Source organism: Anas acuta, chromosome 18 (assembly GCF_963932015.1).
Source record: "Anas acuta chromosome 18, bAnaAcu1.1, whole genome shotgun sequence".
NCBI lineage: Eukaryota > Metazoa > Chordata > Aves > Anseriformes > Anatidae > Anas > Anas acuta.
The window spans coordinates 1688256-1702378 of NC_088996.1; the positions used below are offsets into that span (position 1 = coordinate 1688256).

General features: G+C 46.4%; 1 protein-coding gene across 4 annotated transcripts in view; it reads left to right on the plus strand.

The window, feature by feature from the left end:
• DNAH9 (dynein axonemal heavy chain 9) overlaps positions 1-14123 on the plus strand; it is a 199429-nt gene that overhangs the window by 27136 nt on the left and 158170 nt on the right. For all 4 annotated transcript variants that reach the window (XM_068654543.1, XM_068654540.1, XM_068654541.1 and 1 more), the window contains 9 exons: positions 362-497; positions 1760-1956; positions 2038-2462; positions 4462-4684; positions 6073-6239; positions 6585-7455; positions 9328-9458; positions 10588-10714; positions 13955-14107. In XM_068654543.1, the coding sequence (XP_068510644.1) occupies positions 362-497; positions 1760-1956; positions 2038-2462; positions 4462-4684; positions 6073-6239; positions 6585-7455; positions 9328-9458; positions 10588-10714; positions 13955-14107 (2430 nt within the window). The remainder of the gene's footprint in view (positions 1-361; positions 498-1759; positions 1957-2037; positions 2463-4461; positions 4685-6072; positions 6240-6584; positions 7456-9327; positions 9459-10587; positions 10715-13954; positions 14108-14123) is intronic.

Consider the following 14123-nt stretch of genomic DNA (forward strand, 5'->3'; position numbering starts at 1 on the left):
ACGCACTGAAATGAGCCTTTTAGACCCTTGAGCACTCTCTGCCTCAGGTGTGCAAAGCAGCCTTGACCTTTGGGACTTCAAAGGAGGAGGAAAATACGTTGCAGAGCTGCTAAGTCTCTTCTGCACTGAGTTTGTTTTTACCTTCAGTTATTTAATTTGTTTCAGGTTACAAAGCAGTCTGTGGCAGAAGTAAGTAATCATCTGTCTAGTCAGATGTTAGTAGTAACATCTGTCTGGTTTCTAGTCCGTCCATGAGGCCAGTACCCACATGCTTACTGGCACTTGTCCACAGCTGTGAGCAGCTCTCTTGTAGGACAGACTCAGCCCTACTGTGTTTGAAGGTGTCTTCGTCTTCTTCCAGGAAAATCAGAGCCTCTTAACTGCAGACCCAGCATCTGATGTCTGGAAGGCCTATGTGGATTATGTGGATGAGATAGTCCTGGACGGATTCTTTACTGCCATTGAATGCTCACTCAAGTACCTCCTGGAAAATACAGGTAACTGATGGTCCCTCTCCTCTGGTCATGGTGCTGTGGTCTTGCCTAAGGGAGGTTTCCCGCTTTTCTTTGCAACGGGAGCAATGCAGTTTGTGGCTGGGGTCAGTGGGTTTTGCTGGAGGGGAAGGGAAGCGATGGCTTTTCTGTCTGTCTCTGTTGGGATTGCAGCATTTGGAATCCTTTGTGCACAGCAGAGGTGGGATGCACTGAATGGAGCTGGAGGAAGAAACATTGCAGAAGTCAGGTCCCTATTACTTGTTTCTGTTCTGCACTCTCCCTTGTGTCTAGGAGTTGCTCTTTTCTTCCTGAGTTTTTACTGTGCCTCTTGTACTGTCAATAGCAAGCACTGGGGCAGCCTCCAGGCAGGGTGGGTCTCCTGGTCACAGGGGGGAGGGATGGAGAGGACAATGCACCATTTGCAGGGATTGGACAGACAAAATCGAGGATTCATCCCAAGTCTGTACTACTAGCTTGGATATCACCCATCTCCTGCCTTCCTATGCACAAAGCATCAGGGTTTTGCCATCTTCCATTTGTGGACAGTCTTATGAGCTGGTTCTGCTAATGAAAGGCATGGAAGAAAAACTCAGTCTTCCAGCATCAGTCCAGTGAAGAGAAGAGGTGGGTTCAGGAGTCAGCTGTATCAGATCTCCTGCCTATGGCCACTGTGGAGGTACGCTAACTCTGCTGTGAGCAGCTTGTGTTTGGCTAAAGCACATCCCAGAAATGCTTCCCTCTTGGATGTGAAGACACACTGAGTTGGAGAATTGAATCAAGTTCATCACCAACATGAACATAATTTCACATTTGAATTTGGCTTCAGTTTCCTGTTGCTGTGTTTTTTTTTCATGCCTTTTTCCAATAAACTAAAGTGCCTCTTGGGTTTCTGATGTTTTTCTCCTCTGCAAGTACTTATGCACTGTAATTGTTCAGCTCTCAAACTCCCTTTTGATTAGCTGAAGAGCCTGGTCTCTTTAAGGCTTCACTCCAAAACATTTTTTCCAGTTCATAAATCATTTTTGTCTCATCTGTTCTCCAGTCTGATCTCCTGTAGGTACTAGAACATCAGCTAGTTTGCCAGCATCTCCTCTGGGCTGTTTGCAGGCGTAATGTCACAGGACCCAGTGAGCAGGTGTCTGCAATCACATCTGCCTGTGTACTGATGGAGCACACCGTGTGCTTTGTGGTGGATGTTAGTGGTAGCCCAAGATCATTTTTGTCTGCTTGTAAAAGATGCTGATGTCTCTGGTCTTCCTTACCAGATCCCAAGGCAGGACTTGCTCCTGTGTTTGAGGTGCAGCTGGATTTAGTGATCCCAGATGTGATTTTTCGTCCCTCCCTGGACCCTGGCACAAATGATGGCTTCTATGACCTGGTGGAAGGTCTTCTCAATGACATCTACCGGATCTCATCGCTGGTGCCCAGGCTGGCCAAGCACAGTGGCTTCCCCCACTACCAGGTCTGGTGGCTGTGGAGCTCCCTTGTGCCTTGTGACAGCACGGAGGCACTGCTGTCACTGAGCTCTCCTCTTCTCTCCTAGGCTGACATGGAGGACATGGCTGATCTGGCTGACATGCGCCATGACCTGATGGGACGCGTGCAAGCCGTGATGGCAGCCTGCTGCGATTACCGTAATGCCTTTGACCACTACTCTTACCTCTACAGTGATGACAGAAAGGAGTTCTTCCGCCAGTTCCTTCTCTATGGACACATCCTCACTGCTGTAGAAATTGAGGCTCATGCAGAGGATGGGGTCCCTGAGACACCTCCCACGCTTCAGCAGTTCAAAGAGCAGATTGACTCCTATGAGAAGATTTACGAGGAGGTGAATCACATTGAGCCCATCAGCATCTTCCAGAGCTGGTTAAAAGTCGATGCTCGACCTATCAAGGCATCCTTGCTGAATGTAATAAAAAGGTGGAGTTTGGTATTCAAGCAGCATCTAATTGACCATGTCACACACAGGTAAAAGCTGTTCCTGCCTCCCCTCCCCAGGACCTGCGCTGATTGAACCGGGTGTCTCTTGTCTTGACCGGGCTTTATCATTTCACACTGATAACAAATACAGGAGCAAGGGTAGGGGGCCCATACTGTATACAAAATCCATCACATCCCCTGCATCTTCTGTCCCCTGGTCTCTGCTGGGTACCGAGTGGGTAAAAGTGAAAGAGTAATGGACTTCGTACCATTAACATCCTACAAGCAGACTCTCCTGGGACGTACTGTGTGGTTTTAGGTATTATGTCTGTTTATCCATTTCTCTTGATCCAACCTATCTAATCTAGTAGTCATGGGGAGATAGTTTGAAAGTCACAAAAAAGGGGCAGCTTTGGAAGCAAGATTTAAAGTAATGGTTTCCTTGGTCTGAATAGCTGCTCTGTTACCAGCTTTGTGCCAGATGATGCATCAGGTGATATATTTGAGTAGCTGCAACTGAAGGATACCATAGGTCTTGGATTACTTACAAAGAATTATTTACCGACATGTGTAGTAGTAAAGATTGTTGCATTTGGTGGGTGGTATGACCTCTTCTGTTGTGGTGGTTTCATCCTGAAGGATAGCTAAACACCACTCTCTCCCTCCTCAAAGGAAGAGGGAGATAAAAATACAATGGAAAAGGGCTCAGGGATTGAAATAAGAACAGGGAGTTTGCTCACCAATTACCATCATGGGCAAAACAGACTCAACATAGGCAGATTAATAAAATTTATTACCTAATTACTAACAAGCTAGAGTAGTGTGAAACTACAAGCAAACTACAAACACCTTCCCCCCATCCACGCTCTTCTACATACTCTTCCTGGGCAGTGCAGATGAACAGGGAATTGGGGCTGCAGTCAGTCCATGACATTTTGTCTGTGCTGCTGCTTCATCCTTTCTCTGACCCTGCTCCACGCGGGGTCCCTCCCACAGGATGCCGTCCTTCCTGAACTGAGCCTGCAGGAGCTGCCCACAGGCAGCAGCACTTCAAGAACTGCTCCCACATGGCTCCATACCATGGGGTCCATCCCCCAGGAGCAAACTGCTCCAGTACGGGTCCCCCACGGGTGGGCAGCAGCTCCCGCCAGACCCCCTGCTCCTGCATGGGTTCCTCTCCATGGCTGCAGCTCCAGCCTGGGGCCTGCTCCTGTGGGGGCTCTCCATGGGCCGCAGCCTCCTCCAGGCCACATCCACCTGCTCCACCAGGGGCTCCTCCACGGGCTGCACCGTGGAGATCTGCTCCATGGGTGCGGGGGGACAGCCTGCTCCACCAGGGCCCTCTCCACAGGCCGAGGGGAAACTGCTGCTGCGTTGTCTGGATCATCTCCTGCGTTCCTGCTGCACTGACCTTGGGGGCTGCAAGGCTTGTTCTCACATTGCTCACTCCTCACTCTCCCAGCTGCTGTTGTGCAGCAGTTGTTTTTTTTCCCATTCTTCAGTCTGCTCTCCCAGAAACCTAACCAACGTTGCTCATGGCTCTGCTCTTACCAGTGGCAGGTCCCTTTGGAGCTGGCTGGAGCTGGCTCTGATCTGACATGGGGCAGCTGCTGGCCTCTGCTGACAGAGGCCCCCCCCTGCAGTCTCCCTGCTGTATAACTCTTGCCATGTAAGCCCAGTACAAATGTTCTTTTCAGGACCACGATTCCGAAAGGTAATTTCTATGCAAAGAGCATTTATGTAACTTTAAAAATAAGCAATTAGGGGTTCTTGCTAAGAATCCTTGACTCAGCAGTTTAGTCTTTATTAGGTGAAGAATGTAAGGATACATATTCACCCAGCAACATCCACAGAATTTAAGCAGGCACTTAAAAATGTTTAGAGAACAGAAGACTGGCTGTGCTAGGAAAGATGAACGATCCAGGAGCCCATCATGTCTCTGCTGACTATGCCCATTAGCGGATGAAATTAATAACTGGGTGTAACTGGTGTGGAAACTTTCCTGAACTCCTCTTCATTGTGTGTTTTCCTGCTTTGTATTACATAGCTTGAATAACCTTGAAGAGTTCATAAAAATTGCCGATAAAGGGTTGAGCAAAAAGGTTGAAAAAGGAGATTATGATGGCTTGGTGGAGATTATGGGTCATCTCATGGCTGTAAAAGAAAGGCACAGTGTCACTGATGCCATGTTTGAGCCCCTGAAGCAAACCATCGAACTGCTGAAGACTTATGAGCAACAGCTGCCAGAGGAAGTCTATAAGCAATTAGAGGTGGGTAAAAACTTGTGGTGGACACACAAATTTGCCAAGGAGCAGATGTCAAAGACCTTGTGAGTCTGAGGAATATTGCAGGAATATTTAAGGCCCCATTCCCAGTCATTAGAGGGCCTCAGTGGATAGTGTTTTGCTGTTGTGGGATGTGCCTTAATAGCTCTACATTTTGGAGTTATATTGAGATTTTCTTTTAAAGCAGAGATTAAGCCTTTTGTTATGTATGAAAAACATAGAATTGCCTGCTCCAACTCCCAGCGATTACTTTTGAAAAAATTAATGCATTTTCAAATACATCTGTTAATTAGGTTGAATTATAATTATTTTTAAATAAGCCAATTCTTGGCAACTGTGGAGATGGGGAGGATAATGTTGGCAGAGGAGTTGTGTTCTCAGAGGACTTCAGTCTTCCACTGGATCTGCAGCACCAAATCTTCTTGACTCAGAGGACATAACCAGGAACAGGTTCTGGAAGTATTTTGACACATTTCCAGATCTGGTTCTGATGAATCAGTTTTCTTTTGGGAATTCCTTTTGCGTCAGTGAAGAGGATCGTGAGATGGGGGATGAGTGCTGGGAAACACTCAAGACAATGTTATAGTGCAGAAGCGCACAGGTACGTGCTGATAGATACCCTGTAGTCACTGAGTGTTGTGCGCAGAGGGGTCTGGGCAGGATCCAAGAATGAAAGCAGGGCCTTTATGGGAGATGTTGCTGCCTTGTGCACCTGTGCAGCAAAGGCTCCTGTTCTCTGTTGCAGGCTTGGATGGCAGCTGGGGGGTTTAGCAATTCCCTGGTTTTCTGCTTTTCCCTCCAGATGCAGGTGATAAAAAAAATAATTTTATTTTTTTCTGTCAAGTGCCAGCAACATGTAGCTGAGTGCCTGATTTGCTTCCATATGTGGTGGGACAAACACAGGGAGGTTCTTCTCAGTACTGCTCCCTCCATGGCCAGGGACACGGATGAGCTGGAGCTGGTAGTCTGGATGAGAAGGACAAGGAAGCAGCTAGCCATGTGTGCTCTGCCTTGTTCATGTGGCTCACCCATAGTGGTTTCTGCTGAGGCTTGAATGCAAAGTGCCAGAAGAAGACCCCTTTGGAGGGACTGGCCACTCCATGGCCATCTCTGCTGCCTCAGAGCTGCTTCCAGGTTATTTTACTTCTTTCCATAGTGTTGGTGGGTCTTCTCATCTGTGATCCAGAACTAAAAGAAACTCAAAGTCTTTGCTGTTGGCTGCAGACCCAGGAAAGAAACTGGTCCTATTTAGTACTGGTTTTATACACACAAGTTGGAGGGATTTGCCCCGGAGTTCTGCTTCTTAAACAGATCAGATATGTCTTCTATCAGATTTCAAATACATCCTACCAGCATTTAAATTTTGCTTGCAGGAACTGCCAGAAAAATGGAACAATATAAAGAAGCTGGCAATAGCTGTGAAGCAGCATGTGGCTCCTTTGCAGGCAAACGAAATGACAGTTCTGCGCAAGAGCTGTGCAGTGTTTGATGTTGAGCAGCACAGATTCAGAGAGCGATTTCGGAAAGAAGCACCATTCAGGTACAGGCAAATTCTAGCACCATAGAAGCCCCAAGGAAAAAAGCTTGATGGGTCATCTGTGAGTGTCCTGAGGACGTGTTGTAGCCTTTGCATACATTTCCTAGCTTCTCACAGTGTTGTATCTGTTATGCCTGGGGTTTTGTGTTGCTGGGAACACTGTCCAGAGTTAGCAAAAGATTGGATTTAGATGCTGAGTGTGCAGTACTGCTTTAAGGTGGCATCAGTACCGGCATGTAGAAGCACCATCAGCATGTGCTACAGATGTTGCATCTCAGCTTTGTCTCTTGGAGGCACCCTTTGTTTAATGTTTTCTTTAGAAGTTGTTACAATAACATTTATTTTTAGGTTTGACACCAAAAAGCCTTATCAACTGCTGGATGCAAAGAACATTGAGATTAAACAAATGGAGTCAGCCATGACCTCGATATATGAATCAGCCGGTCTGTTTGAAGTCATGGTGCCAGATTATAAACAATTGAAGCAGTGCAGAAAGGAGATACATCTTCTCAAAGAGCTCTGGGATGTGATCTCTGTTGTGAATACTAGCCTTGATGACTGGCAGACCACCAAATGGGTGGATATTAATGTGGAAAACATGGATCTTGAATGCAGAAAGTTTGCAAGAGAGATTCGGAATTTGGATAAGGAAATGAGGGCATGGGATGCTTTCACTGGGCTGGACAGCAGGGTGAAGAACATGCTGATGGCTCTAAAAGCTGTGGCAGAACTTCAAAATCCCGCTATTAGAGAGAGACACTGGAATCAACTGATGCAGGTGACAGGCGTGAAGTTTGTGATGGACTCAGACACCACGCTGGCTGATCTCCTGAAGCTCAACCTGCATAACTTCGAGGATGAGGTTCGTGGAATTGTGGACAAAGCAGTGAGAGAAATGAGTATGGAGAAGGTCCTGAAGGAGCTAAAAATGACATGGAGCACCATGGAGTTTCAGTATGAGCCTCACTCACGGACGAATATTCCATTGCTGAAGTCGAATGAGGAACTCATTGAAACTTTAGAAGATAACCAGGTGCAGCTGCAGAATTTAATGACATCCAAATATATTGCTTTTTTCTTGGAGGAAGTGTCTGCATGGCAGAGGAAGCTGTCTACTGCGGACTCTGTCATTTCTCTCTGGTTTGAAGTGCAGCGTACATGGTGTCACTTGGAGAGCATATTCATAGGCTCAGAAGATATACGGACGCAGCTTCCCGAGGTAAGAAAGCCCAAGTCTCATTTCTTCCCTTTGTAAGGGGTTGAAGGAGATCCTTCACTGCGTGAAATGGGGTTATCTATAATGCTGTGTTCCCCAAAGTGGGACTTTTCTCCTGCCGCCTCCCTGTTTCCAGAGACTCCTGTAGTGCTGCAGGAGTTTCCCTAGTGCTGCCTGGGGATGTTTTTTTATTGCGTGTTGTGCCTAAGCCACACGGAGAAACTGATTTTCTTCTCTCCACTGCTGTGTAGCAAACACGGAGTTACTGGAGACTGAGTGCAAGGCTGCTGGCTTTGTTCAGTGCTGCAGGCAGGTTCCCTGTTTGCTTGAGGAGAGGGGACTGGGGTAATGATGCAAACGTTGCGAGTCCTTAAAACAGAACTGAACCAAGCAGCTCTGGCAGCGTCCCCTTCCATGCCTTTAGTGATGGCACAGGGGGCAGCAGCTGTTCTCTCTCCCTCTCCTGCTTCAGCAGCTGGTCACTTCCTTGGAGGTGTCTTTAGGAGTCCATCTTCTAGCCTTATACCAGGTTCCTTTGATTATTGAGAAAATCCTCCAGGCTGTTTTTTGGCCCTGCTGGACCACTTGCATCCATGCTGAGGGATCTGCCTTTGAGTGAGCTGCAGGTTACCATGTTCCCACTGTCTCCATCCATGTACACTGTCAGGTCTTGGCTGGAGCCCAGGGACTGCAGCCTAAGGCAGGGTGTGCACAGCCCAGTGACACCCTGATAATGGGTCTCCATCTCTTTGCCCTGGTCTGCATGGAATGTCCCTCTCACTGCTTTGGGTGCACTGTGCTTACTGGGTGGTATAGACAGGTCCTAAAAATCAGAGCCATGAAGGCTGTACCATGTGTCAGCAAGCTGTTAATATCCTACAGCTTTCTGATGATATGTATGAAATTGCTTCATGATTTAAATCTGCATCCTACTGGGCAGCTGTCTGCAACTCAATACCCACCTGGCTAGTGGCACGGGTCAGCAGCCTCTTCCCTTCTCTAGAAGAAAGGGTGAAACTTGGTGTTTCTGGAGGCTGAACACTCTCAGGGTGCACCCGAGGCTGGGGAACAATGTGCCAGCGGGCATAGGATGTGTGTCTGGAGCCTCCTGCATGGCTTGTGTGGAGGGTTCAACCCTCCAGCTGGGACTTTGCTACCATGGCTGAACACAGGTTAGCATGGAAGTGCTACCAAGAAAGCTTGGAGTTCTTTTGTGGCCTGATTTGGGAGAAAGGGAAGAGCAGAATCATTTTGAAAATAGCTTTACTTATTCTTCATTGTTTAACTCCAAAAATTCAGGCACTAGGCATCAAGCATATTTGTCAGTGTGTTCCTCTGCTGCCAGCATGGGGTTTCCATGGCCCTGCTCAAGGCAAGGAAGGGCTCTGCTCTGCAAGTCACCATCTCCATTTCAGGGGTGGGCAGTGGGGCTCCTGCACTGTGCCAGGAGGGGAAGAGTAAACGTCCACGAAGTCAGTAGCTTTTCCCTTGAGGCAGGGTCTCTTGCTGCTATGGCCAGGGAAGCTTGATATATTATCTGAACATATGAGAAGAACCATTGTGAGCAGACATTCAAAGGGGAATTCAACCCCATGAAAATGGTTGATCCTAAGCATTGACTTCTGCACAGCCACTTGATCCACGACCCCCTTGGGATATAGCGACAAGAAGGAGAATGTCTGATCGGAGGCTTGTTTTGGGTACATGAGTGGAAGAGCCCTTCTGAAATGGTGGAGAGGACCCTTTCTGCACTGGGCAGGAGGGACTCTGGGGAGAATCTCTCCCTTCAGCACAAAGATAGTACCTAGAGGATGGTGTCTTTTAACATAAAATTTGTGTTTTACCATGAATATGTCCTTCTGTGTTGCTTTTTAGGACTCCAAACGCTTTGAAGGTATTGATGTTGATTTTAAAGAACTGGCCTATGAAGCTCAGAAAACCCCAAATGTAATTGAGGCCACTAATAAACCAGGTCTGTCCCAACAACTGGAGGACGTTCAGAGTAGGTAGGTAGAGCTTCGGTCCCAGGTTTTTGTCAGAGACTGGGATCAGCTCTAATAGGTTAGTTTAGCCTGTGCTCTGAGGCTTTCTTCTTAGCCTGTGCTGCGTCGTTTGCATTCACAAGTCACAGCACTTCTGATCTTTCTTGAGTCCTTTTATTTGTGATTCATCACACTGAAGCCCCCATAGTGGAGTCTGGCTTTGTGTACATGCAAATTCTCATCCAGCGTATTGATTTGCACACATACAAAGGTAGGCATACAGCAGGTTTGAATAACACATGGCCTTACTGCCACCCCAAAAACAGTGTCTTAAATATCTGCTTAGCAGTCCAGGCAGGAATATCTGCAGCAGAGCTGAGCCCATGTTCTTTAATTTACAAAATTATCTCTGCATGTATACCCTTGGCACATGGTATAGCTAGACTCCCTGAGAAAGACCTTACTGTCCTGAGATGGATATGCTTCTCACTTAACATATGAGCTAGTCTGCCTGGAACACACTGAAAGCTTAATATGATAGCTATTTTGTCGGTAATAACTACCCTCTTAAAACAAAGGTTTTTCTTTTTTAATCAGATAAAGTCAGTGCTCCTCACAGAAAACTAGCTGCATGTTATTTATGAAGTTTGTAAGCTCAGCAGCAGTTTAGCATGTAAACACTGAAAGATTTATTTTAGGTTGGAGCGAACAAATTTTCTTTCAGGCTTCATGAACACAAAAAGCTGACTAGGTTTGAATAAGACTTTAAAATATAGCTTGTTAGAGTAAAAACAGTTATAGAGACTTTTATCCCAGTGTGAAATCACCTGTGGAAATTAGGTGCTTGTCTAAAACAGCAAGTCAGACTGCAAACCCTTTCCAGCTTCTTCCACTTCTGTTTTTGCTTTTTTGTGAGGCTCCTCTGGCTCCTAGGCTGTTTGACTGTTGGGAGCAGGGAGAGGTCTGTGAGTTTCCATGTGCTATGATGTCCTGTTAAGGAAGTGCTTTAGAGGACCAGGCTACAGGTTCAGCTCATGTCTGCATTCCTCCATGGGAGGGGAGAATCTGCTTGATAACCTAAACTGCAATATGAAATATAAAGGGATATTTATCTGCCTGTCCTGGGCTTTATTAATCTGCTTTGTTTCTTCAGGCTGTCTCTATGTGAGAAGGCTTTGGCTGAATATTTGGACATGAAGAGGTTGGCTTTTCCCAGATTTTACTTCATTTCTTCTGCGGATTTATTGGATATTCTTTCCAATGGCACCAACCCACAGCTGGTAAGCCTTGCTCTGTGTCACCTTTGCATTTTCCAACTGCCAGTAGTGTTACAGTGGAAGACACCATCCTGGAACTCTCCTGTAGCTTATCCTTTGAGTGCTTTTCCTAACCCCGGCTCACTTGTTTAATAATTATTTCACAGCTAGCTGTCATCTGTCATATAAGGCATAAAGCTGTACGGGAATGTCCAAAGGAGGGCTATGAAGATGATGAGGGGTCTAGAGGGGAAGATGTATGAGGAGTGGCTGAAGTCCCTGGGTTTGTTCAGTGCAGAGCAGGCCGAGGGGAGGCCTCATGGCGGCCTGCAGCTCCCTCACAAGGAGCGGAGAGGCAGGCGCTCTCCTCTGGGGACAGGAACAGGACCCGAGGGAATGGCATGGAGCTGGGACGGGGAGGACAGTAGTTGGACTTAATGCTTCTGTGTCCCTCCCAGCTCAGGATATTCTGTGATTGTCTGAAAGTCAATGCACACTGCGTTGTCTGATGTAGCCCTGGTGATACTTGTGGGTTGTTCTGAAAGCACTGCACACAGCAGAGCTTGTTGATGGTGCAAAACTGTTGTTTTTGTTTGTGCTGGGATACGGTTAGCTTAGAAGAAACCCTTGTTCTTGAAGATCTCAGCCAAAACTTGTTGCTGACCTTGGACTTTGAACCTAGGATGCTACCCTTCAACTGTTGTTGAAAGAGCTGCAGACTGGGCATTCAGATGTGGAAATGTTGACAGCTAACGCCATCCTGGAGAGGTCCCTTTTTCAGGCTGAAAAGGCATTTGCTATTCAGCCACTTCTTCCTTTCCCGGGTGCAAAGGCCTTTTGGGGTGTCCTCATTAGAGGTGAAGGGAAGAGCATGAAACCAAAGAGGCAAGACAGCTGGTGGCTGAACAGTGAGTGGCCATGCCCAAGGCCAGCAAATAGAACTCCTGGGTTGCTGTCCATCCCTGCACGCCTCTGGGCACAGGCGTAGTGTCTGACCTCCTGTGCTGGATTTCTGGTCTTTCTGACCTAGGCAGCTTACCTCCTCCAGCCTAGGTTCATGGGGATGCTGCCTGAATGCCAGGTATGGGGAAATCACTTGCAATGCACCATTCCTCCTGTCAAACTTTGGTTTCTGGATCAGCCTGTGGAAGAACTTGTTGTAACCTTAGGAAATGACCTGACTGTGTTCTTGCCAGCTTTCCCCAGATAAGCACAGACTCCTCCTCTCCCGCAGTGGGCATAATTCAGAGGATTCAGTCCTGAGAAGTTCTGCATAAGTTTTTCCATACAGAGCATAGTGATGTTAGGGTTAATTATTAGTGCTATGGGAGCCACTGTCAGGAAGCTTCAGCTACTTTGTCTGGTAGTGCTGCGTTCTGTCTGGCCTCGCTTGGGATGCATTATTTGTCCCAAGCTTGGTTTATCAAACTGATCAAAATGTTTGCAACAAATGAAGAGTGTTGGATACAAAATAAATACTTTATTCCATCCTTCAGTGTAGTGGATAATCTCACCTTCTCTATGCTTTCCATCTAATTAGGAATGTGTATGTATGCACAGAGCAGGGGTCTGTACATGCATTTGGAAATGTTGCTGTTTTTCACTAGCCTTTACCACTGCTTATTATCTGCCTCTGCTGCTGGGTAATTTCAGCCCTCAGAGCATCACAAATACATAGTTGATTGATGCTTAAAATGGAGAGGAAAATAAAAATGCAGGAAACAAAAGATACTATGTCAAAATGCTCCATGGGGTAAGAAGAAATTCCTGGTGTTTTCTCTGTTATTTGAATCTATTTGCAATAACATCAAAGTAAATGTCAAGTAGGATCATACATGGATACATTCTCAGCCTTTCCACTGTAGTTTCAAAGTCTGATCATTCCTAAAGGAGGATTAAATACATAATGCTATTATTCTCTTGAACTGGATATTGAACTTGTGTGGATTCAGGTGTATTCAGGGCTGCTTTGGCAGGATTATAGCAAGTACTGGAGTATGTCCGAAGCTGTGCAGGCTGGCCCATATGGGAGTGTGTAGTGGGGATGTGTGAGCAGAAACTTCTAGATGTAAGAAAAGTTTTCTGTGGTTCATTTAAGATTTGACAGGAGAGATGTTTATCTTGGGAGGTAGTGAGTGGCAGCTTCTTCCTGGAAGTACTCAGCAGTCAGGATTTGTCCCTGCTTGAAAATGCATAAGAAGAATACTGAGATATGTCAGCCTACAGGTTGTAAGAGGGAGTGCTGTAATTTTTTGTGAGTCAGGGAGTCAGAATTAAATGGGTAAGTCCACCCATCTTTCTCTGAAAGCATTGGCACATTAGGCTTCAGCACACCAGGCATCTCAGGCTGTTCTCATCTCATTCCACCTTTGGGAGTTTGCCTGGGCTCCATCTCCCCATCCCTGTCTGTCCTTGAGAGAGGCATCTCCTCTCTGGGACTGCTTTGTGGGCTGACCCTTGCTGGGAGAACAACAGCCCTAGGAGAAGCCTGCCTTTGTTGGCAGTGGTGTGTGACATGCAGCGATTTACTTGGGTAGTGATCTGGAAGAAGTGATGGTGATCTGCTCAGCTCTCAGAAGGCAAGTGCTGATGCTGAGAGCCTACAGCAGCAATTCTGGCCCCTCCATGCTGACTTTTCAAACTTAACCAGGTGTGAACAGAACAGAGTTCAATTATTCTTTTCCTTCTGGAAGAGCTCTTTTGGTCAAAATGGGGATTTCCTAAAAGGTGTGGGCTGTTGAGCTGTTTATCATGGGCCTTATCCAGAAGTAAAGGTCTTTTTTATTTTCATTGAGGAAAACTCAAGGCTTTTCATTAGCACAATATTGATTTCTAGTAGTGAGAAAATAGGGAGCTTCACAGCAAAGAAAACTCCCCAATATGCTGAGACTGAGATGATGTAGAACAATGACTGTGGAACTCTCATCATTACGTTGCAGGGAAATTGGTGCTAGGAGGTCATGTAGTGTTTTGAATGTTTTCTTTCTGTGATGTTATCCTGAATGGGATATTTCTCAGTGGAAAAATGTGTTTTATTAAGGCACGTTTGCTTACTAAATCAAGGAGAAATAGATGCAGATGTTAGGAGGGACAAGAGGCTTGTGACCCTGGCCATGCATGAAAAGTTGTGGTCCTACCGAGACATCCAACAGCATGCTTCTTGAGTATGACTCTGCTTGTAAAGTGTGTATGATGATGGCCATTCTGCTTGTCCTGTCTTGATCACTTTATACAATTCTTTCAATTATACAATTCTTTTTGCAGGTACAACGTCATCTTTCCAAACTCTTTGACAACCTGGCCAAGATGAAATTCCAGCTGGACTCTGAGCAAAAGCCAACCAAGATTGGCCTGGGAATGTACAGCAGAGAGGAGGAATATGTCAGCTTCAGTGAACACTGTGACTGCAGCGGGCAGGTCAGAAGGAAACCTT